The 23,629-nt window shown below is 40.8% G+C and overlaps 1 protein-coding gene and 1 long non-coding RNA gene across 5 annotated transcripts; one reads left to right on the top strand and one right to left on the bottom strand.

The window, feature by feature from the left end:
• Window positions 1–11,152: 11,152 nt before the first annotated feature.
• LOC120793025 lies at window positions 11,153–15,379 on the bottom strand. 2 transcript variants are annotated; one of them, XR_005707925.1, is made up of 4 exons: window positions 15,227–15,379; window positions 15,059–15,139; window positions 12,945–13,019; window positions 11,153–11,331 (listed from the first exon to the last, which is right to left on the bottom strand). It is a non-coding gene; the product is annotated as an uncharacterized LOC120793025 (long non-coding RNA). The 2 variants fall into 2 exon arrangements; XR_005707924.1 differs by having other exon boundaries at window positions 15,059–15,379.
• On the top strand, window positions 14,626–23,403 carry nr2f2 (nuclear receptor subfamily 2, group F, member 2). Of its 3 annotated transcripts, none has more exons than XM_040132603.1 (3): window positions 14,626–14,744; window positions 19,295–19,822; window positions 21,968–23,403. In XM_040132603.1, the coding sequence occupies exons 1-3, from the start codon at window positions 14,705–14,707 to the stop codon at window positions 22,240–22,242; spliced, it is 843 nt and encodes a 280-aa protein (XP_039988537.1). In that variant the 5' UTR covers window positions 14,626–14,704; the 3' UTR covers window positions 22,243–23,403. The 3 variants fall into 3 exon arrangements, with proteins under 3 accessions (XP_039988537.1, XP_039988536.1, XP_039988535.1); XM_040132602.1 differs by lacking the exon at window positions 14,626–14,744 and adding an exon at window positions 17,040–18,261; XM_040132601.1 differs by lacking the exon at window positions 14,626–14,744 and adding an exon at window positions 17,040–18,261 and having other exon boundaries at window positions 19,277–19,822.
• Window positions 23,404–23,629: the final 226 nt, after the last annotated feature.

The following is a 23,629-nucleotide window of genomic DNA, read 5'->3' as shown; positions in this document are numbered from 1 at the left end:
GGCCTTGGCGGAGGTCTGCACTCTCTTAGTGCCATTCTAGTAATTAACTGTATCCACAATCTTTCCCTAATCCTAACCAAGTTGCCTAACCCTAACCAGACCTTGATTACGGTTTATATGCCATAACCATGATCATGCTCTAAACTTAAATATAACAGAGTCGCCTTACACAGAGTACACAGACATTATAGGAAGCAGAAAATTTAAAAATGCTCACACTGAACTAAAAAAACACAACAAAAAAATTGTAATTGAACTTATGCTGGGGTTTTTTGCAGATTTTTCCAACACTGACATTCTTGCCCAGCTATAGTGTTGAATAATTCTATGCAACAGCATCTAGTTTAAAAAAATAACACACTAATTAATACACACTATGACTATGTGTACATACACACAACAGTGGATAAACTCAGGAGAGTGCATGTATGCACTCATGCACAGGCACACACAGATCATACGCAGGTGTATGTGTTTTTGTCTGTGTCTGTGTCAGTTTTACTCACGCTCTGTTGGTATAAGAGGGAAGGATATTCAAAGTCTCTATTGTATGTCACTTTGGCTTTAGCATAGTCGGTTTTCTCTGACCATAAATGTATGCCTATGCACGGTAATTGTGTGGAAAATGCATGAAGCCTCCACCTAGCATAACCACCCCTGCTGCACTCCCCTGTGGATAACAAATGGGCCTTTTCTCTGGGAATTGAGGCTAAACGATGGTTTCACTTAGAGAGCAAAGTGACTGTCCATCTTCATAACAGTGCTCTCCATCAAAGAGCAATGAATCCCATCCCGTCCCACTGGCTCTTATTAAACGCAGGCAATGGATATCCCCTTTATGAAGGCCTGCAAAGCTGGCCCTCATGTCAGCCTTGCACCTGCAACTATCAGCCTCTCCTTCTCTTGTAATAAAATAAGCCCCACACATCTGGTCAGGGGAGCAGTGCGCTGCTCCAGCAGGGCTATTCAGCCAAGTCTGTTTGAAAGTGACACACCTCCACTTGATTCAAATTAACTAAGGCATTTCTTATTGGTGGGGTCACACGGAAAACCCACAGGTCACAAAGTTCACTGGCTGAGGGACTTTCACCCTTGGTTGTCCTTTGAACCTTTCCCCTGGTCTTTTTTTCCTAATTGTTGTGTGATAATATCATCTTAAAAGCAGTGCCCACTCTCATTAACATAAGGTTATGATGACTAATTGCATTATTAAACTGTCATTTTTTTTCCATGTCCATTCAACATAATCATTGTTGGATACATGTGCACTATGTAGCTATGAAACGCAACCACTTCTCAACATGATCCAAGGCTGTTGAAAGCCGATTGTTGTTATCCAGCTGAACGAATCAAACAGTCTGTTAAATAACTTGAACAGAATTAAATCCTCCTGCTGCCCAAAAGGCCTCAAGATGTTACTGTCATTCATTTACATTCTGGATGAAAGGGCAACCCTTGAAAACCATTGGAGAAAATCTTTAAAAAAATACAGTACAACTAAAATAAACTCTATTTATATACATAATTCTCTGAAAAAGACAATTAAAAGTTTGATTTCACTAATAAAATCTCCTTCCTTGAGTCTTAGAAATGAAAACAGTCAAAGTCAGAAAATCCACCATTTGCCCTACCATGTAAGTGTTTCCCACTTTGTAACATGTTCCAGCACTGGCTCATAGCCTGCACATTGGACACTGTCACATCCAATCTTGTCTCTGACCAGTTGCCTAGGCTTAATCCATGTAGCAGAAACATACAGTATTGGTTTGGGAAAGAGAACAAACTGGATGTGGAGTCGCTAGTAGCATCTTATTAGCCCTGTCATAGTTGGGTTAACATCTATTTACAGGGTACAGTGTTAAACCACTGCATCAAGTGTGACCTACTAATAGCGCGCACTATATGTGATGAAAATGACTTGCTTTGATGAGCACTTTAAAGAAATACACACTAGAAAATAGACTGCTCTGTCACTAATATAATACAGATGACAAACAAGCCTGTGTTTTAACTTGTCCCTAAAAACAAATTGCATATTAGACGGAAATGGCCGTGAATGCCTTTAGCTGATCAAGTGGAGACGGAGAAGTCAAAGCAAACTGGTTGAATCAAGAACAAAGTGCTGGTGTGTCTCTCTCAGTGAGGTATCAGAATGCCCACAGAGGTATTCTATTGTTCATACATTAGCTAATGTCATTATCTTGTCTGTGAAGTCAAAAGGGCTAATCTCATGTTATAGGATTTGCAGCCGCCTAGACTGATCTCATTGGGTAAACGTTTGGCACGGTGACAAAAGAACAGGGTGAGATCCAAGTTCTGTAAGTTGTATCGATATACCAACTGCAACCTGACCCCCTTGACTGGTTGGAATAGAACAAATGCAGATGTGGCCATTTTTACATTTCACTTTACACTGGAGTTTGAACCGTGAATATCATTTGACACACAAGTTTTTTTGTTTTGTTTTGCTTGGGCTTTACGTTACGTGCAGCGAGACACATTTGTCATGTTTTATGGACGTAAAAACTATCATTTAAAGCTCATATTCACTCATATTCAACGGTTAAACTTAGATTTTGTAGGGAACCCATCTATACGGGGAAATGTCTTACCTCGAAATGACTGCCAAACTGGTCCGGACGCTGGATTCTGGCAGATTCCTACCGCAAATTTGCAGCTGTTCGATAGATTGTACAAATTGAGATTGTTTCTTTAATGAGCTATTAAAGAATAAAATAAAGTAAAGATAAAAAATAGCAAACATTTTAGGAAATGCTCTTATTTGCTTCTCTTCCAAGAGTTAGATGAGACGATTGATACAACTTTCATGTCTGTGTGTCACGTATGGATCTGAAGCCGGGAGACAATTAGCCTAGCTTAGCATAACGACTGGAAACAGGAGGAAACAGCTAGCTTGCTCCAGGATTTAAAAAAATATATGCCTACAAGCATATATAGAGTTAAATAAGTAAAAGTTAATATAATGTTTGTATAATCCATACACAAACACAAATGCGAAAACAAAAATTAGTGGTTTTTGGGAGATTCACGTGCTGTAACAGTTTCTTCACGAATAACAGTCAAGCGATCCACCCAGCACTTTTTCACAGAGCGTCTTCAGGTATAGTGATGGTTATTATATTATCTTGTCCCAAATATTTACCTGAGTTGAACTGGCTCTGTAATTTTCATTGGCATCTAAATGACATTTCAGTTTCAACGACCGACTGGGTGTAAGAACAGTGGACAGTAAGAAGACCATAACATTCCTTTGTCTGCTTTACAGTAAAGCCACACAGTAAATTTAACCTATTACCTCAGAATTCAGAGTACTGTAGGATATATTTAGTAGTGTAAACACTATAAGTAGTACACATCATAAAATTAATTACCTCCTAGTTAGATAATCAAAATCAGACATGAAGACGGACAAGACACAAAGACAATACCAAAACTAAGCAACTAAGTTAAAAAACTTGTGTAACACTCCATTTGTAATATTTCAGATTCTTCCCCTTCTCATCCTCCAGTACTGTGGGAAAGCAAGGTCACAATAGTTGAAAAATACTTCCTTAAACCAGCCTTAAGATGTGTATCTCTCTTGGCAGTCCTTAGATGTGCCCAGCTATTATGTTGATCTTTCCCCAGAGCTTCTTTTGAATTCATTAGTCCCATAATGCCCATTTGCCATATTTGTTAACATGCTGGGTCACCTGTCTCACAGCTGTCCATGTTGACTAGATCTGCCTTTTCATCGTTGAGAGCTACCTGCCATAATGACCCTGTAATAAAGTGTCATTATCTATCCACCCAGTCTAGTGTACCATGCACAAAGCCACTGGAGGAATCCAGGCCCTGTCTAATTCATTTCTGCTGGGTATAAATGTCAGTGTCCTTTTGTGAGGATTACAGACATTCTTACATTAGGGCCGGACTGATTGTTCTATATGGAACGGTGGGAGTGGAATCGAGCGTTTGATTTCAGATAATGCAGAACGAGACAAATGCCACCAGACCGGATGGGGCTTTTTGTCTAAACCTGGCTGTAGACTTGAATCTGAGACTATGACTGTGTCTGGGAGATCTTGAAGAGATGAGAATGACAGTGGTGTGGATTACACAGTCTGTTATTACAATTTGTCAGGTTTTATGATGTCAGTGACAGCTGGAATTTATCTCTTCAAGCTTTTATATTCCACCTCATTGTGCCATCCAAAGCCATCCAAGATCCTAATTTGTCACTTTGTACATCATTTATTGGTGAGTTCTGTTAACAGGCTTAAATACATGTAGATGGTGTAATCACATACTCACTTTAACCACAAATAGTCTTCTGTGTTTTTGAGTGACTTCAGCTGGGTCCCATAAAATCAGTTTAGAATTTCAAACATTAAGTTGGCATTTTAGAAATATAATATGTTATGGTTATTTTTTTATAATCTGTCATTTTGAACATGACTTTGTCTTTTAAACATCAGTATAAAAAGTTGTAAATCAGCAATTCAGTTGCCAGTGACGCTGATGATTTAAAACAAAACATCACGAATCCTTGAAGTGTAAAGCATATAGTTTGTAAAGATCATTGCTCTGTCGAACATATTTAATATCTCGTTCAGTAACTGGTATATTGATTGCTAATGTCATCATGATTTAGTAGAGAAGCAGTCTTGAGGCAGCTTCAACAATTCAAGGGCCCCTTTGTCCATTCATCAGCACCCCTGATTGGGCCCATGTCATGGTTAGCTGCAGGCCCAGCAGATAAAGATCAGGGGATGATTGGGCACACACATTCTTAACATGGCTGACCCGTGACATCTCAGGGGCAGGCAGGGAACCTGTCATTATGTGTACAATGCACCGCTTTCTTCCCCCTTATCTTTGCTGATGACATTGAGAGTTTTTGCATTAACTCATTAACGAAAAGACTCATCATTAAAGGCATCACAGGGGCATGGTGCAGCGTCGGTGACACTGCACCACCACTGCAAGCAGGAATGTCTCCGAGGCTCCACAGCATGAGACCTTCGCAGTATTTTACTGAAGATGTGAGGCTGTTGAGATATGTCCCCTTGTTTTCTCATACACTGTGCAGTGGAGTATGTAGCATGATATATAGGATTTCAGTTCCACTTCCTGATAAGGCCCCCTTTATAAAGTGTTTATAAGTTGTAACTAATAGCTTTATCAGTGTCTGTATCAGTAATTAATGCTTATAGATTAGTTACAGGCTATTGGTAAGAACAGTGTTTGGGTTGCCAGGTTGTGAAAAATCTCTCTGGCTTGGGAGGGTAAAAAGCCTCCTCCAGCATGAAACTTGCTCTGTCTTTTTAGTGAGCTTTTAATTCCTCAGAAGGACCCCTACAATGAACTGTTAGACCCCTTGCCTTCTGGGAAAGGTTTTCAGAGCATCTGGAGCAAAATCTATTTATTAACAATTTATTAACATTTACAACTGTAGCCTAGATGGGTATTAGAAAATAAAAAACCCATGACCCTTCAAATGGTTTATATAATTAATAACTACATGGATTTATTACTGTTATACCAACTTTTATAACTGCATTATTACCAAATACAAAGGGTAAACACCTGCCAAAGGGATTTCTCACAACCTGGCAACCCAGAAGTTGCTCTTACTTATGACTTTTTTAAGGGTATCTGAATCTACACATTTCCCCTAAACTGTTCTGGTGGCAAAATAATTGCATTATTATGATTCAGACCAATAAAATGTATTAAGCCTTAGAATATTATGTGCCAATAAGAGGCCTTGATAACATTGTGTCCATTTAATTTCAAGCATGTGTCTATGATGTATGCCCTGACTGCTGACTGCACCTGTGTGTGTGTGTGTGTGTGTGTGTGTGTGTGTGTGTGTGTGTGTGTGTGTGTGTGTGTGTGTGTGTGTGTGTGTGTGTGTGTGTGGTGGATGGGAGTGCTTATGTGCAGCTCATGTGTTAATGCTGTCATTTCCACAGATCAGTCACAGCAGCCTTTTCTCTGTTGTTTATGGTTATGTCACCACAATTACAAGAGAGAAGGGGGGCAGAAATAAAGTGTCTGTGAAAGATTGATAGCTTTGGTCTTTAGTTCAATTGTAAATTAGAATAGCAAGTCCCTCTGGGATACAAGGGCTCTATTTATGATTAAGAAAGAGCCTCCGTAATAGAGTGTGGTAGAAAAGTTTGCTCCCCTCTCACAAACAGGCAATTAGCTTGATGAAACGGGCCTTACTTTTTTTCACAGCTCGGTTATGTGAACCCATATTATAATAGGCATCCTTTAGTTTATGATATTATTTTCACCTTGAGCTGCAAAACAATATGGTATTTAAACAAACTGTAGCTTTTTTCTTGTGTTAAAGTACTGACACCGCCTTTTTATGAATACAGTTAAAGTTGGGCTGAGCAAGTTCATAAGTAAATAAAGGTATTTAAATCATCTGATGTAGTGGGAAATATCACACCATTGGTAGTTTTTTCACCAGCAGAGAAACTCTACAAGGCAGCTAAATAACATGGGCGCAGGCATATGGAAAATAAATTTCATCAATATTTAGTGATTTAGATTAATCTTAGCATTAAATTCACACCAGTGCTTCATTATAGCCTGCTGCAATTAATGTATATTCTTGTACCGTATACACTGAATATACTAATTTACTTGTTCACAACTGCTTTTTTCATAAAAAAGCATAATTTGTTCATGTATAAATTGTGTATACACATTGGTTTAACCCTTTACGTTTCAGACAAATGTGCTGCAATCTGAGCTGGTGTACACAGTGTTTCCATCTTGTTTTCCTCCAGGGGACCTAATCCTTGCATTGTGGGCTCACTGCAATGCCAGTGATACAACCTGAGTGTACGGATCTGTTCCCTACTGTATGTTTCCTGGAGGAGATCAGTCACACCCTTTTTTCGACAGGCTACACTTTACTAATGTTTCATTCATAGAGGAAAGTCTGGATCTAAAAAGGAACCAGGATTTGGTATTAGTTAACACGCTAGAGCAGTCTAATGATCGGAAAGCTATAAATCCCTCTGTGGAGTAAGAGGTGTAAAAGACTATTACCTTAGCCGTTACAGTTAATGGCTTTATGACTGAAAAATGATCAGACTGCAGATTATTGAAGCATCAGAATATCGTTGTTGTATTGTAGTGACTGAACAAGTGAGTAGGTGAGCCAGTGGGTGGGTGTATGTACTGTAAATACAGTATGTACCAAAGGGCGCATGCAAAGAGTTTTAAGATGTAGAACTGTGTCCGTGGGGGTTCATCGCTTGCTCTTAAAGTGTATTCAAAGAAATCAATCATACATCATTTATTTCCTTTTTAATCAACAAAAAAAACCTAAATACTTTTACATAAGGCAAGGCAAAAGAATCAGAGTGGAATTTTTAAGCTAAAGCTATGAGAGAACTGAAATGTGGGTTGTTTTTAAAAAAAAAAAAAAGAAAAAAAAGGGTGGCTTTTCAACACTGTGATGACTCCCTACTGCTGACTATGGTGCTACCACCTCAGCACCGTACACCACTGACCTAAGCCTTTCTTTACTCAATTAGTAATATTAATGGGCAGCAACTGAAGGTTTGTCTTGTTGGCTGCAAGACACATTTGTAGTGTTTTTTTTCTCCCTCGCCTGTATTTTTCCTTTGCAAGCCGGATGAGGCCTCTCGACTTCAGACAACACAGGACATGTGTGGCCACCCTCTTTTTGACAGTTTAGCCCGGTGGCTCATACCCCTGTGTCATGGAAATGACACCAGTTTATAACATTGTTTTTAGTACGACAGACAGCGGCGATCATCCAGTAGCCCTTGTCTTGCTGGTGCGTAGCTAATAAGTCCATTTTTTGGTCTCTGTTTGCTTTAATGCCTCCAGGTCTCTCTATGCCAGATGCTGTGGTGGCACAGACGGAGCTCCGCGGTCACCATTGGTGTTTACAGCTCTGTTACACCTGGCGATCGATCGATAAACAGATACAGATTTGAATGTGATTCACCAAAGCTGATTCAGCCGCAAGTGTTTTCTGTGGGTCACCACATTTTTACTCACCTTGGATGTCAACGCCCTGTCTTTTTAGGCTCGCTTATCGTTGTTTATTCCTCTTGAATGCAGCTGAACATTATATTTGATGTAAATTTTGTCATAAGATTTGTGACAAAGTGTACAGAAAACCTCAAAGGTCTTAATGTGTTGACTGTGCTGTACGAGAAGTTTATGGCTACTTTATTACCACAACAAAATGCATCGCTGTTGTGCTGTAAATGGTTGAATGAGCTGCTCTGGAAAAAAATATAAAGATGTTCTTAACTAAAAATAAAATACAGGAATATGTTAGTCTAAGAATATGAAATATCTGATACCTTGACAGTGGTACAACCTAATTTAAAGGTCTGATATTTTGGTACGTACCTTGTCGGCCCATCTTGGTAGAAAATTTTGCTGTGAGTTATATCTTACAATGTTAAGGTCTTTTACACCCATGTCTAAATAACATTCACCTGATGTGTGACAGAGGGAGCTGACATGTAACATCATCACGTGCGTGTTTTTGTTCCTGTAACACTCCTCTTCATGTTACAGTTTTACGTAAACCAACATGAATCCCTCATTGATGTAAACCAAAAGCCTGTGATTCCAATGTGTGATATCATCAGGTAGTGTTAAGTGTAGAGCAGCAATAGATATTATTTTAAAGTTAGTTTCACATCAAAGTGGTGCAGCATTTTATTTTAACTGTCAACATTCAGAAAACTTACCTTGGAATACTTCTTTCTAATTTGGTCTTTTTGACCGAGGGTATGATGATATGTAAAATAGTTTAGTGTCAATAACAAAATTCTAAATGAGGTGGTATTCAGGCAAAAATACTTTGGTGATGTCTTGGGGTTGAGTGTTTTTTACAAAAAGAATAAATCAAGAATCTAGTCTGTCCCTTTTTCTCAGATAGTGGATATGAAGTGTGGTAACAAAATATATGAACTCCTGTCGAGGGGAAAGTGTTGTTCAAAGTACACTTACTGAGATAGTAATGTTACATAGCTTATTTTAAATAGAAAAAAGTATAATAATGCACAGTAAACTGGGACAAAGTTTGTATTTGATTGTGATTACCTTGCAAGATATGATTAGTTAATTAGCAGGACTCAGATCATAAACTGGAACAACTACTGTCATGTCTATTTCTAACCTAAGGGCACTACCCCATGTCAACAAATCCCCTCTCAATTTACTGGAGCAAGTTTAAGGTTCGATTCTGGTGAAGTCATCCAGGGAGTTTGATTCTCATGTTGTGAGCTCTAAAAGCAGCTTGTGTGTGTCCTCATATGATGATACAGTAACCAAGATCCTGTGAATAAGTGATTTGTTTTTTAATGGCTTTTCCCCTTCAGGTCATCTTCGCTCCAAGAAAACCTTCTCTTTTTCTTTCAGAGTCCTCGCCGCTGTGAAGGTCTTACCTAAGCCCATCCACATTCCATTTACTTTTTATTCCCTCCATCAGTACACAAGGACCATTGATCACATGTGGCTTTGTGTGATTGAAAAACCTCCAATGGCAGTATTTGCTATTTATGCAGTATGTTCCATTCACAAATGTTGAATCACTACCTGTGGAAGTAGAGATGTAGCTAATATTGTCGATATTCATGGGCTGCTGGTTTCGTTCATAGTTATAATATTTATTCCTGCAGCACTTTCACAGACAAATGCATTTTTATGATAAAACACTGAAGCTTGATTGATTTCCCAGTCTGCAGTCTTTATGTTCAGAACAGGTACAAGCTCTGTTACTGCGATTTACTTCAGTCTTTAAAACTCCTATATGCTTTCCTTTAAGAAAGTTCGACTGTACTAAAAGATCTGCACTTTGATTGCGTTAGGTTCACATTCTTCTCAACCCGCAGCTAAAGGTAAAAACTGCAGACTAATTTATATAATCAAATAATTCACATTTTCTTTGAATTGGACTTGACAAATTCATGTGAATTTTAAAGATAGTACAGTACAGTAGTTCCATGTTTTTCTGACTTTGAAATCCCCCACATTTACGCCACAGAAACATCTTTTAGATGTAAAATGTAGAAAGTCACTTAATCTTATTCTCAGTGAATGGGAAGTTAATGAGCAACTGTCGTAAGACTTGCGGTACATGTAGTTTTGTTAAAGCACCAGAAACAACACTGACTGGCAGTATATTTTGATCTAGATATCATTCAGAATCAGGAAAGCCAGAGACTGAATTAGAGAACAATTTGTAAAGGTATTTTGGGTAATGAACAGTGAGCCACACTCTCACTGTTTCCAACTTATCATTGTAGATTTTAACGGCATGTGTCCTACAGTTGAAACAGTTGTTCGGTTCTTAAAATGTAGGTGCGTAACGTTAGGTACTGTGTAAAGAAAAGCATCCGAAAACACAGCTCGTATGACATCTTTAAACTTTATTAGTCATGGATGTGGCAGGTGTAATACTGCAAATTGCAATTATACACAGCATAACTTAATTGGCTACTTTGGTAACACTTACTTCATTGGCCGTCCCATAATTGTAAGTACCTCACTGTCACGTCAAAACTCTATATCTCCAAAATGTCCAAAAAGAAGTAAAAAAACCAGCTGTGGTTTTAGCCGTACGCTCGTGTATGTATCCAGCAGGGTTTGAAGTGCTTTCTCCTTGTACTACAAACTGTATAATTCCTTAATTTAAATTAACACAAGAAAATCACAATGACTGGAGATACAAGCTTTTCACGTGGCAACACAGTTGGATGTAATTGGAAAATATGATGATAATGAGACATTGATGATCCCTATAGAAATTATGGTTGACAGTATAATTGATTATGTCTGAAATTTATGAAAATAAAACCATACAATCTAACATTAAATGGCGGCTATAGTAAGGTGAAGCCGCAGTTGGCCTCCTCTACATCCCTTTGTGTAGTTTTACATATCCCACACTGCTACCGCATTACACCTTGAGTTACAGTAATTCAATACACTGTCTGCTGCCTTTGGAGCCACGTGTGAACCATGTCTGGATCAGGACTGAATGCTGCCACAGCTTTCTCTCTTGTCTCTTCGCCCAAACTTTTTTACTGTCTGAGTACATAAAAAAAAAAAAAAAAAAAAAAAAAAGCGTGAGGCGAGTGGACTGCCCACTCTCGCTCTTTAAAAAGAAAAAGGAGGGCAGGTCACATTCAAAGAGACACATCTCACAAGTGCCCGGCACAACCGCAGTCTTGTGCTGCTGGTCGCTGTGCGGCTCCACTGGGACAGATGGGGCTTAAGCTGCTTTGCCGAAGGGCACTTCAGAAGTAGTTCCTGAGGGTTAGAGAGCACTTATCAAACAATTCTCCTACCCAGACTTTCCCAGTGAGTCCTAAGAGTTAAACCATTGACCTTCTGGTCATTGCTGCTACAATGCTGCTGCCTGAAATAATCATCATGTACGTTCCATCCATGCAGTCTTCAGCAGCCAAAACAACCCGTCATTTATCATTTACACCGCTCATTTCTCTCCATACTGCAGTTTTGATCTTTTTAAACATAGCAGCCGTGATTCAAACAACCAGCATTTACAAATACATTAAAAGCATGCTGGCAGTCAGCCTAAAGAGCGATCATTGAGACAAATTGATCCCTATCTGTTTAAATTGGCACTATAATCTGTCATTGGCAAATTGAACACTGAACTATCTGGGATCTATTGCCATTTTAGATAGCGGCCCTTAGGGCACGCAGACAGAGAGAAAGTGATCTACACCACTGAATGAACTCTTTATAAAGCAGTCTCAACCTGAAACATGTCTGTCTGCTTAGACCAGAGCTCTCCTTCAAATAAAAAAAAGGGTAAATGCTTTTCTCACACTGTAAATATGTGCGGCCAGAAACCTATATATACACACACACCGCATTTATCATTAAGAGGGTGATAATTTTGGTAATGGAATGCATCTTTTTTCATAATTACAGATTATTGAGAAGCCGAAAAGACAGAAACATAATTTAAAAGTCAAGTCATACTTTTGTCATTATGGTCTGTAAAAGCCATGCTTAAGAATAATCTATTCAACCACGGAGAAAGGAAGTAAGCCCAGTCAAAAGAAACTACATTACATGCTATAAGAATATGCACACATTATTGGGAAGAAGCCCATATGTAAAAAAAAATAAATAATAATAAGTTTAAAATAAATTCTAAAACCTTTTATACAATTAATATTTAAATGACAAAATATCCCTACATGAGAATAACTTGCTTATGTTATGTTTTGGTTATGTTTCTTCCTGTGATCATTTTGCTACATGAGTCCAAAGTAACTTCTGGAAATTTAAATGATGTTTTTTCAGCTAATTTTCTTAAATTAAGCAAAATGTACGAGCAGACATTTGACCAATTTGGACTACTTTTTTTTTTTTTTTTTTTTTTTTTTCATCTTTGCAAACAAGCAACATGACAACATCACCATGAAGCACTGCTATGAAGAGACAAGGGATAAAACCTTTACTAGAGAGTTAAAGGGTACTGATTGATATTATGCTATGCAGCAGATAAAAATGCCGTGACATTTGGGGCACAACCGCCATCAATCAAGTGATCTTTATCAAGCAGGGGGAAAAAAAAAACAATCCGTGGGTGTTAAAGAGAGTTTTGAATATTGAATGTATGTTGGAAATGTTTGATTCTATGCTAGAAGCAGATGAAACCTGTTGCCCGTGAAAAAGCAAATCATCTCCTCTGTTATCTACAATTAATTCCTCCGTCTTTTCATATTTTAATGTTTTAAATCGAGTCCGTTGTCAAAAATGACCAAGGTTTCTCTTCATGGTGTTTTTTTTTTTCTTTTTTTTTTGAGTGGGACAATTAAGTTTCTGTCCTGATTCCACAGTCATCTAATTCAATCAGACTCTTGAAGTTGATTAGCCTGGTTAACCTTTTGCTCCCGCGCGGGTCTGGAAGGGTTAATCAGGCCGGGAACTTGGAGACCTCCGGGTCAGTATCCCTCTATCTGCATGAGGGCAGAGATGAGATTAAAGTCAACTTTTTATTTCGCTTTTGGCTTTCTGCACAAGTGTGAGATGGGTTCCATTGCCGTCGGCAGGGCAGTCCTCTTTTAGGTGATGTATCTGAAAGCGCGCTTGAAGAGTCAGATGGAGGCTACGTGCACGCTGTTTTTACCCGACTTCACGCTGAGAGGTGTGAAGTTTTTAGTCCCTAATCTGTTGACTCTATGTCGCTTTGACCACTCCGCGCATTTTGGCATATAAGAGGATTGACCAGTCGCAGTGCATGTGTCAGTTAAACCTGATACGTGAGGGAAAGCTTTTTTTCTCTCCACGCCCGTAAATCTCAACTATTATCTACTCACTATCGATTCATCTAACTACACTTATCCCAATCAGCACATCTCCACTCCCGCGTTCCAGAGCGTGTGCTTTGTTTTACTAACAATAATAAAGTGATTTAGTCCTTTCTCCCAGCCGGAGCATGGGAAATCGTTAAGGAGCCAGCTATTTGTGTGTGATCAGTAAATATTTAGTGCAGGCGACATCCTCCGTCTCGTCTTAATCGATACTGCTCCCGTTGGGCAGAGCCATTGTTGTGTGCACGCCGGCTTGCTGGGCGTGCAGTGCTTTTTAGCTTCTGCCCGAAGGGAGAACAAACTCCTAATCACACAGAGGAAACTTTTAAACCCGGGAAATAGAAACTGCAGCACACCAGCTCTGGGGGTTTTGATAGCGAATCAGTTGTGTCGGTGTGGAAATGCCTGTGCGTGGAAAACGTTCAGCTCAGTATAGATTTACGCGAGGTTAATTGAGGCTCTAATCATTTCACATATTGGCCTTTTTATTCAAGGCATAATATGTAATTACTAGACGTGTAGCTGTAAAAAAAAAAAAAAAAGACACTTGTTTATTTAGTCGCTTTTTTCTTTTTTGTATATATATATTTATATATATATATATATATATATATATATATAAAGAGAGAGAGAGAGTAGGCTTATATTATAATTATTAAGTTAATAATAATAATATTAATAATAATAATAATGTTTAAGTTTTATAGGCTACAGTTAAGCATACTGAATATTTATCTTACAGTAAAATTTCATTTAAGGCAGTTTTAATTACGCCTCTAATCACAGGTCTTCTTGCATCTTTACAGCCAATCTCCATTTAATTTCCAATATGCCGAATCTGGTAATGCATGCCCGCCACACTTCAAGACAGGTGTCTGTTCCTGGCTTCGCCCCCTCCCTCTCTCCTCAGTAGCCCACACAAAGCAGCGGCGTGCGAGCGCGTTTTGGCCATATTACTGTAGGAGAGAAAAAGGCGCACAGGATCTCTGCTTGCTGTAAAGCCTACTTATCATTTCCAGAGGCAGTCAAATGATATTCTGCTCGGACGGCACGTCAACTTTATGTTTCCAGTTCCTCGCTCAACAACACATGACGTGAATCAGTTGTTTGTTTCGGGCTCGCCAAAGTTTTTGCATGATCAGACATTGCAATTTTCCAATAAACAGCGTGTTTTTTTGTTTTTTTGGGGGTTTTTTTGTTTTTTTGTTTTTTGAGGTTTTTTTTTTTTGGTGTGTTTGATCCCGTCTGTTGGAGAGGAAGCTTTGCCAGTTTCAAATCTGAGCACTGTGTCGAATAAGAGAAGACTAAATATATTCTGAATAAGAGAGAAGATGCATCCCGCTACGGACGAATCAGCATCATATGCATTTGGTAGGTTTGCTACTATAAGAATACAGCCTCCTGCCTCACTCTCACTGTCAAATAACAATGGATGGGTATTTGCAAACGACTTGGGCTTATTGTGATCATCATATAAATTAACACTCGGAGAATAAGAGAAAACATCCGACCGAGTCGCCCGTATTCAATGCGCACCGTGGAAATATCGTATATGCATGTTACTATATACTCTCTGTCTGCAGCCTTTTCCCCTTCATTTAGATGATATTTAATTTAGAGCACATGAATAAAGCATGGCGACTCTGCTGATTTATCATAATAAAGTGTGCAAAATGTATACTTACCCTTCGAAGCAAAACTGGGTCCTCTGTAAGTCGATACATCGCGGGGTATTTTTATTTACAGACTCTCCACGTTCACGGGATCTGTAAATAAAACCGACAAAATAGTCATGCAGACAAAGTATAATCGGCTCATTTGTTTTAGAATAACGACATAATTGGTCTAAATACCACCGCTGGGACTGCCTGAAGTGGCAAAAAGTAAATCCAACTTTGGCAAGTCCCAAAGCTTTGCCGTCCAAGTCATGTAAAACAGAATTTAAACAAACAGTCATCAGTTTAAAATGGTGCTCGTTAGTTTGGTCGATGCGAGAGACGAGACTGAGGCGGTTTCCTCGTCGGATGGCTCCTCTAAATTGGATCTTATTTGAGGCGGAAAAAAATCGTACGCTAGGGGGCACCCATATACTGTAGTACGTCTCGGGACGAGCGCGGGCTGCCTTCGGCTGCCGCTCTCCCTGTAGAGCAACGCGCTCGCGCGCTCGGGCTGTGTGGCGGCTCCGTGAAGTTTTACCCGCAGTTCGAGTCTGGCAGCCCCCCGGGCGCTCGGGGAAAGTTAAATACCGGCCAGAAAAAAATAATCATTGACCACGCAGGCAAACAAGTCGGGACGGGCGTCGACCCCGTTTTACATGCACGGTATCCTTCACTGTGTTTGTCATGATCACAAGCTGTAGATTATATTTATTATAGGGCGATTTCTGACAGGCATTGTGGTTAACAGCTTTTACAGTGCTGTTTATCAGAAAGTGGCTCTACCTGTCAACCTAACCTTAATGCGGAGGGGATGGCCTTTGACCTCCAGTGACATTTTTTTTTTTTTTTTTTTTTTTTAAATGTAGTCCCCTATTTAAAGCTATAGTGGCTTGACGTCTCGCCCGCATGCAGACAAAGCTTCTGACTTTTGAGACCCCGATTTGGCTTTTCCCGACCCTCTGAGTTTTGGGGATGTCTGCGGTCAGGGGGATTAGCAGGCCGCAGCGGGCGCCAAGATGATGTCAGTAGCCTATCGTGACATTTTTATGAGAGGTGTGGATTGTGACGAGTGGAACCTGGGGTGATTACAGGGCACTAATAGATATGTTAGTCTGTACAAATATCGGAACTCGGACAAATGTAGGGCAATATGTAGAAATTCAAGCGCCAGGCATTATTATTGTCCTGTTCACCTGGTGGGTGAACCTTTTCAGTGCCTGGATTTAGGACTGACATTTTTTCATAGACAAATTGAAGTCTGCTACTGCTGTTCAGTTTACTACTATCCTAAATAATGTTAATAGTCTTAATTTAGAGCATCATCCAGCCGGAATGCCTTATTTTTTTCCCCATTTTTTGTGTTTTTTTTCCCCCCCCAAAAGTGTAGTCTGTCTATATATCCACATGCCTAAAAGATCGAGATAAAGGCACAATGGATGGACAGTTTTGTGGTAACAAGCGCAGATCATGTCCAGAAAAGTGCAACCGTGTCTCAGGGACAAAATCGCGTTGCATATTTCAGCTTTTTATGGAGCCACGGCAGACACTATAACACGATATGAGACAAAGCATCGAATTAAGCTTCTTCTTCTTCTCCTTCTTCTTCCCCTTCTTCTTCTTCTTCTTCTTCCTCCTCTTCTTCTTCTTCTCCTTCCCCGTGAAATTGCTAAATCTTTACCGGGCGTGCATGCGAGTATCGCCTGTAGTCTGGGCAATTTTGAGTGACTAGAAATGATTCCTCTTTTCCGGAAAAAAAAAAAAAAAAAAAAAAAACCCGTCTCCTTTTAGGACCAAGCGGCCCTCTCGACCTCCATGCTGTCTCTGGCAAGGTACCAAGTAGCACAAGTGCCGACTAGCCAATGGGGTTCAGGGGGAGGTCCCTGAGCTCTGACCAGTCAAACACACTCTCCTTCCTTATATGGCAGCCGATCTCCATGGTAACGTGTGCTAAGTTGCAGCAGTCGTGTCAAAGTTCACTATATAGAGAGCTCAGTGAGCTGATCAGAGAGAAAGCATTCTGCCAGCCCGGCTCCTACCAATCGCAAATCACTTCCTAACCTCCGCCTTTTTAACATATTTGATCACTTTGAATCTCTACTCCTTTTCCTATTATTTTTCGGCGCACGGAGGAGGTTTGTAGGTTGTGATCTTTGTTTTTTTTTTTGTTTTTGTTTTAGTGCTTTCGCTTTTTTTTGGGGGGGGGGAAGAGAGTTGCCTTCACATATTCCAGGCTCTCAAAACATTGGCTTGAGCTGCGCGCTCGCTGGCGCTACCTCACAAGAAGAAAAAGGGAAGAAGACGCAGTTTTTATTACCCAGTTGGTGAATTTTCTTCGAGACTTGTGCTGGAACTTGATAGTGGCTGCTGTGTGCCCACCGTTTCTTTTATGCTGCTGCAGGCACTGTCTTACCAACCTGCTCCATCATTCACTGAATAGTCCATGCTACCTCGGTTGATTCTTTTAACATTTAAGCCCACCTCTCCCATCGATGGGTGTACTGGATGGCTGACTGCAAGCGCCCCTGGACTTGGCCTTTAAGCGCAAGGCAGCGACTCAGCTCGCCATCGCATCAGTTTTGAGAAACGTGCTTCGCAACGTCTCCAACAGCAATAAACCGACAGTTTTTTTTTTCCGGGAGGTTCAGAGTGGATTCAACGTAGGCTAGATTTGACATTTATGTCTGGCTGTTAACCACAGTTTACCGCGTTTTCCCTGAGACATTATTCACCGCGACACCAAAACGGCAGACAAAAAGTTTCTTTACGTTGACTGATAGATATGGCAATGGTAGTGTGGAGAGGCTCCCAGGACGATGTGGCTGACACCCAAGGCACCCTTTCCTCGCAGACCCAAGGAGGACTATCTCTTCCCACCCCTCAACCAGGCCAGTTGAATCTGACAGCCTCTCAGGTCGCCCCTCCGACCCCTCAGACGCCGGTCCAAGGACCCCCGAACAACACACAGTCCACGCCGACGAACCAGACGACGCAGCAGTCGGAGAAACAGCCACAGCACATCGAGTGTGTGGTGTGCGGGGATAAATCCAGTGGCAAGCACTATGGCCAGTTTACTTGCGAGGGGTGCAAGAGCTTCTTCAAACGGAGCGTACGACGGAACCTCACTTACACATGCCGTGCCAACAGGAATTGTCCAATCGACCAACACCACCGCAATCAGTGTCAGTACTGCCGCCTCAAAAAATGCCTTAAAGTCGGCATGAGACGGGAAGGTATTGGGACTTTTTGTTTTCTTATTCGTGTATGTGTTTGTACGTGTGTAGGCTTCCAGACGCGAAAGCACGCAACGTCGCCCCCACAGCCCGATCTCTCTCCCGACCGTTCCCTCCGAGGCTGCGCGGCCGGAGGACGCAATGGAGCCGCTCCGTGCCGCGGTCGAGACGGGGCTCCGCCGGATCGCCCTCTCAGCCTCGCGCTCCAGTAGCCCGGCTCCGGCGCCCTATAGCCGTGCATTTCACAAATAGGAGCCGACCCCTGGCCGAATTTACGTCGAGATACGGCTATGGGCGTAGAGATACATCTGTATCGAATAGATGACACAATAAAGCCCTCCTGCGGTATTATGGCGAGTGTCGAGTTAAGACATAGCGTGCTCGGGCTACATCTCCACGTCTGTCCTGCCCGCCTTGTTCGCCGTGTCCGAAGCTGGACGCCAGCTCGAATTATGCATACAGAGCCCCCGTGTAACCTCGAGAATGTATTTGGATATTGGTCGAAAATAGGCCTGCATGTGAGCTAGAAGGAGATGAATTGCTAAGTGGGTTAAGGGTTAAACATGCAAGGTCTCCCTTGCCCTCTTTGTGTTCCTTCACAGCCAGCTCATGTTGCTGTTGCTGAATAACATCATTTAAAGCCAGACATATGCGTGGCTTGTGTTAAAGCGGGTTTAAAGCGCATCTCTGGTGTTTCAGTATACGATTTGTCTCACTACGGCCTCGTTATTATGAACGCAGCCTGTCTTTTTTAAACTCGTGTGCAATAATATGATGTGTGTGTGTGTGTGTGTGTGTGTGTGTGTGTGTGTGTGTGATGTGTGTGTGATGTGCGAGCGCGCGCGCGCGCGTGTGTTTTGATGTCATACAGCAAGCACGCTGTGTGTCATCTCTTTTCTTAAGGTGTAAGCTTTCGATTTAGCAGTCAGTTTAAAATGCACAATATTTGAAAGCAGCTTTCATGCCCAGAATGACTGTGTGATCATTTGTAGAATTCAGGCTTCAATATCTGTAGTTTCTCTTTTTACTGCAGCCGTGCAAAGGGGACGGGTGCCACCCACACAGCCACACCACGGTCAGTTCGCCTTGACAAATGGAGACCCACTCCACTGCCATTCCTACTTATCCGGATATATCTCTCTTCTGTTGAGAGCGGAGCCCTACCCGACGTCCCGGTATGGCAGTCAGTGCATGCAGCCCAACAACATAATGGGCATCGAGAACATTTGTGAACTAGCAGCCAGGATGCTCTTCAGCGCCGTGGAGTGGGCCAGGAATATTCCCTTCTTTCCAGACCTTCAGATCACCGACCAGGTGGCTCTGCTGAGGTTGACGTGGAGTGAGTTATTTGTGCTCAACGCCGCGCAGTGCTCCATGCCCCTGCATGTGGCTCCTCTCCTGGCGGCGGCTGGCCTTCACGCCTCCCCCATGTCTGCGGACAGAGTGGTGGCCTTTATGGACCACATAAGGATCTTCCAAGAACAAGTGGAAAAGCTCAAAGCTTTGCACGTTGACTCTGCTGAATATAGCTGCTTAAAGGCAATTGTGCTCTTCACCACAGGTAAGACAATAGACTGGCACACTCAAAGTTCAGTCTGCGTGAATGTCACTAACATGCACACACTGGCATCAGCTGAATCAACGCTGACCCAAATATATCTGCACTGGCTAGAGGTTGTTGCTTGTCTTGGATGAACCTCCTGCTTAAATGTTCACCTATGCTGCCTTCACGGTCAAGGACAGTGTGGATAGGCCTTAGGCTACTGAATTACAAATCCACTTGATTAATCAAGTGATTTATCAGACACATACACGGAGCTAAACTGGAAATTGTGACATGACCACGCAAGAGATTTTTTAATTAGATGGACAAGAAAAGAGAGGAAAGTGCAGCCTTACTGAAACCTTTCAAAATGAACTGGAGTTAAATAATACTGATAATATACACACCATCATTTCCTTAAGCATCATAATATCTAGCTGTTAGCACACTTTTAGGACAATCCAATACCTTGCAGATGAATTGCTACACTTTGATTTTTTTTTTTTTTTCGGCCATTTATCAACGTGTGTATACCCCACGTCTTGTTTGTAGGGAATGACAGATATAAATGATGTCAGGCTCCGAGGGGGAGGGGAATAGAAAAAGAAAGACAAGCCTAATGTCCCATTTGCACACAGTAAAAGCACAGCGCAGGTTTCAACGCTCTCTTGTCATTTAGGGGACAGTCATGTCCGAGGAAAGGCTTATAGGACCCATGTACACCCTGCAATTGCAAATATGTCGGTATCTAACAGTATGTTGTGATATTGAGCGGTGACAGGAGGGGCGGCTTTCATTTTTATTTGCAGGAATATTCTCCCTCCGCCTCGCAGGATTCAAGGCGTCTCTGGACTTGCTCCAGAAGTGGGTCATGAAACATAACTGCCCAGTTATTTTGTTACATTAGCCACACCATTAAGGGTTGGGGTGGGTGGGGTGGGGGGGAATAAATACGTGTGGAAAGGATTTACAAGGTTTCACGGTGTAGCGTGAATGCATGTCTTTGAAATGATATCATACCTGCAAGCCCTCAGCCTCTGTATTTCAGTTGGCTCGAAGCAGCCCACTATTGTTCTCGTGGTGGCTTGTTAGCCTATTCTTAAAAAAAAAAAATCACATTTCAGGTCATTGAATTTTATTATTACGCCTTTACAGGGCCACGGTGGCTTAATTTGTCTCCTCCATACCTGCCTGAGTCCCGGAGGCTCGAACACGAGCCGAGCGTTTGTCGCTGAAACGACACGCCTTTTGCTACTTCGGTGGTTGGGCGGTTGTTGTCATGCATAAACTTTGCAAAACTTAACCAATGCGCGTACGAGCGGGGTTTTTGGCACATCCTCAGCTGCCGCCCACATTGCAACAGCACAGATAGTGATTATGCGTCTCTGATGGTATAGTATGACGGTATCTCCGTAGGCTATGGGCCCTTTTTTTCCGAGCTAAATCTCTGCTCACTAAAGGTCAGTAGGTCTCCCTGTCTTTCCCTCTCTCCCTCCCCCTCCTCTCCTCCTCGCTCTGCCTCTGACTGTGAAACACAGGCCCATGTAGAACACAGTCTTTAGCTACGAATATGCCTAATTATTTACGTCCCTTTTGTAAATAAAGAAGACTCTGTCGAGAGAAATAACCGAGTTGTAATAGGGATAAAATAAGGTACACCCAATTAAGATATTATATATATTTTCATCTGTTTGTTGACTGTGGCAGATTCAGGCGTTAAAGCTTTTTTTTTTAATTAAAAAAAAAAAAAAAAAAATATATATATATATATATATATACATATATATATATATATATAAAACAAATATAATATCATTGTTAAAGTAATATAAGTTGCCAGAACTATGATTTTTATCTGTGCTGTGGTAATTATTGGTCTAGCGCAATGTTATTATTGTGATCACAAGTTACTATTAAATTATTCTCATACACTGAAAAATATGTGCACTAGACATTTATGAAAACAATCCTCGAAACAAAAAAAACACTCCTCTTTTACATATAATGAGACAAGAATAATATGCTAAAGTAAAGCTTCTTAAAAACTATGACAGGCTATCAATTTTCGCCAGCCTATTACCACAGTGGGGAAAAAAACTCCTAGTGAGAGAAACACTTTAGGTTACACTTTATTAATGTTTATTTGCTTTCCCCCCCTCTCAGATGCTTGTGGCCTCTCAGATGTGGCCCATGTGGAAAGTTTGCAGGAGAAGTCCCAGTGCGCCCTGGAGGAATATGTCCGGAGCCAGTATCCCAACCAACCAACACGGTTTGGGAAGTTGTTACTCCGCTTGCCTTCCCTCCGCACAGTCTCTTCCTCGGTCATAGAACAATTATTTTTCGTCCGATTGGTAGGTAAAACCCCAATTGAAACTCTCATCAGGGATATGTTGCTTTCGGGGAGCAGTTTTAACTGGCCTTACATGTCAATTCAGTAAACCAAGAAGGAGACGAACAAACAAAAGGTGGGGATGGGGGGCTGCGAGACTACAATGATTATAGCTGCTTTTGTGGAAGGAATAAAAAACCAACCGGCTGTTACACGGGGCTGGCTTTCATGAAGAAAGACGTTGACGTAAATGACTGTGAATTCCCCCCCTACTCCAAAAATATTGAGACATCCACTGAACTTTCAAAATGGCAGATACAAGCTCCGAGTGTTCATGCAGAACAACCTGTGTCGATCCATTTTTTTTAATGAAAGAAGAAAATGAGGAAAAAAAGGAAAAGGGATTTTGTTGATCCTTATGAGGAAAATTTAAGTATTAAGTGCATTTAAAAATGATAATTTGGGTAAAAAGGAAAAAAAAAAACTGGAGAAAGGGAAAATACGAAACGTGAATTTTCTTTTCTCAAATGACTTGTCCTGTGTCCATGTATAGTTGTGTTTTGTACTTTCTTTGTTCCTCCTTTCTGGTTCCAAACCGGCCTATGTGATTTCTGTAGTACAGGTGGTGTTATTTTCTAAGACAATGATTTATTTTGAAAAAGGTGAAATAAGGAAAAAAAAAAAAGTTCTAAAAAGAATTAAAACCACAGCAATAGGAGTTTAGGCTTATAATCTAGGCTTAATGCTGCAAGCGCACTTATATTCTTAGGATGACCAATACCATCTGGGAAAAAGGGAGGTTCTTGGAGTTCATGTTCAATTTTATGATCCAGTGGAAGCATTTTTGCTCTTTATTAATATGAAGTTACAGAATCCACTTTTTTTTTTTCTACCACTGGTTTTTGACTAACGCCACATAAGTTCTATTAAAAAAAAAAAAAAAAAAAGCATTGGTTAGTTTGACGCTCGCAGACACGCCGAGTTTACACGATTTCAATTAATTGGTGAATAATAATAATAATTCCCCGTTTCATTCAGCTCTAAATATTTGGCATCAGTTCCCCAATTGGATACAATTTAAAAAAAAAAATAAAATTAAAAATCCTACAAGTTGCCTGTACCTACTGTTCTGAAGTTATCTGAGGCAGGTTGCTCTAAATACGCCATATGTGCATTTCAGAGCGCTTGCAGTGGTTCAAACTGCACTGGAAGCATAAGTGACTTGTTAAAAAAAAAAAAAAAAAAAAAAAAAAAAAAAAAATTGGAGAGGTCAAGGGGTCATAAAAGTTTGAAGCCTAGCCAGAGTAGTGTTTAATAGCAGTATTATTAAAGCGTCCCTGAAATGTCACCCTTTATTCACTTCAAGCATTAAGTGCCTGACAAGCATGATGTGATTTCTTATCAAAACGTTGTTAAAGTAGGCCTACAACATTTTGGGGGAACACAATTAGATTTGAAACTTCGGTCGTGTATTTCACTTGAAAAACACCGATTAG

The sequence above is a fragment of the Xiphias gladius genome, chromosome 8 (genome assembly GCF_016859285.1).
Source record: "Xiphias gladius isolate SHS-SW01 ecotype Sanya breed wild chromosome 8, ASM1685928v1, whole genome shotgun sequence".
In the NCBI taxonomy this organism is placed as follows: Eukaryota; Metazoa; Chordata; class Actinopteri; order Istiophoriformes; family Xiphiidae; genus Xiphias; species Xiphias gladius.
This window is presented reverse-complemented; position numbering and strand designations above follow the sequence as displayed.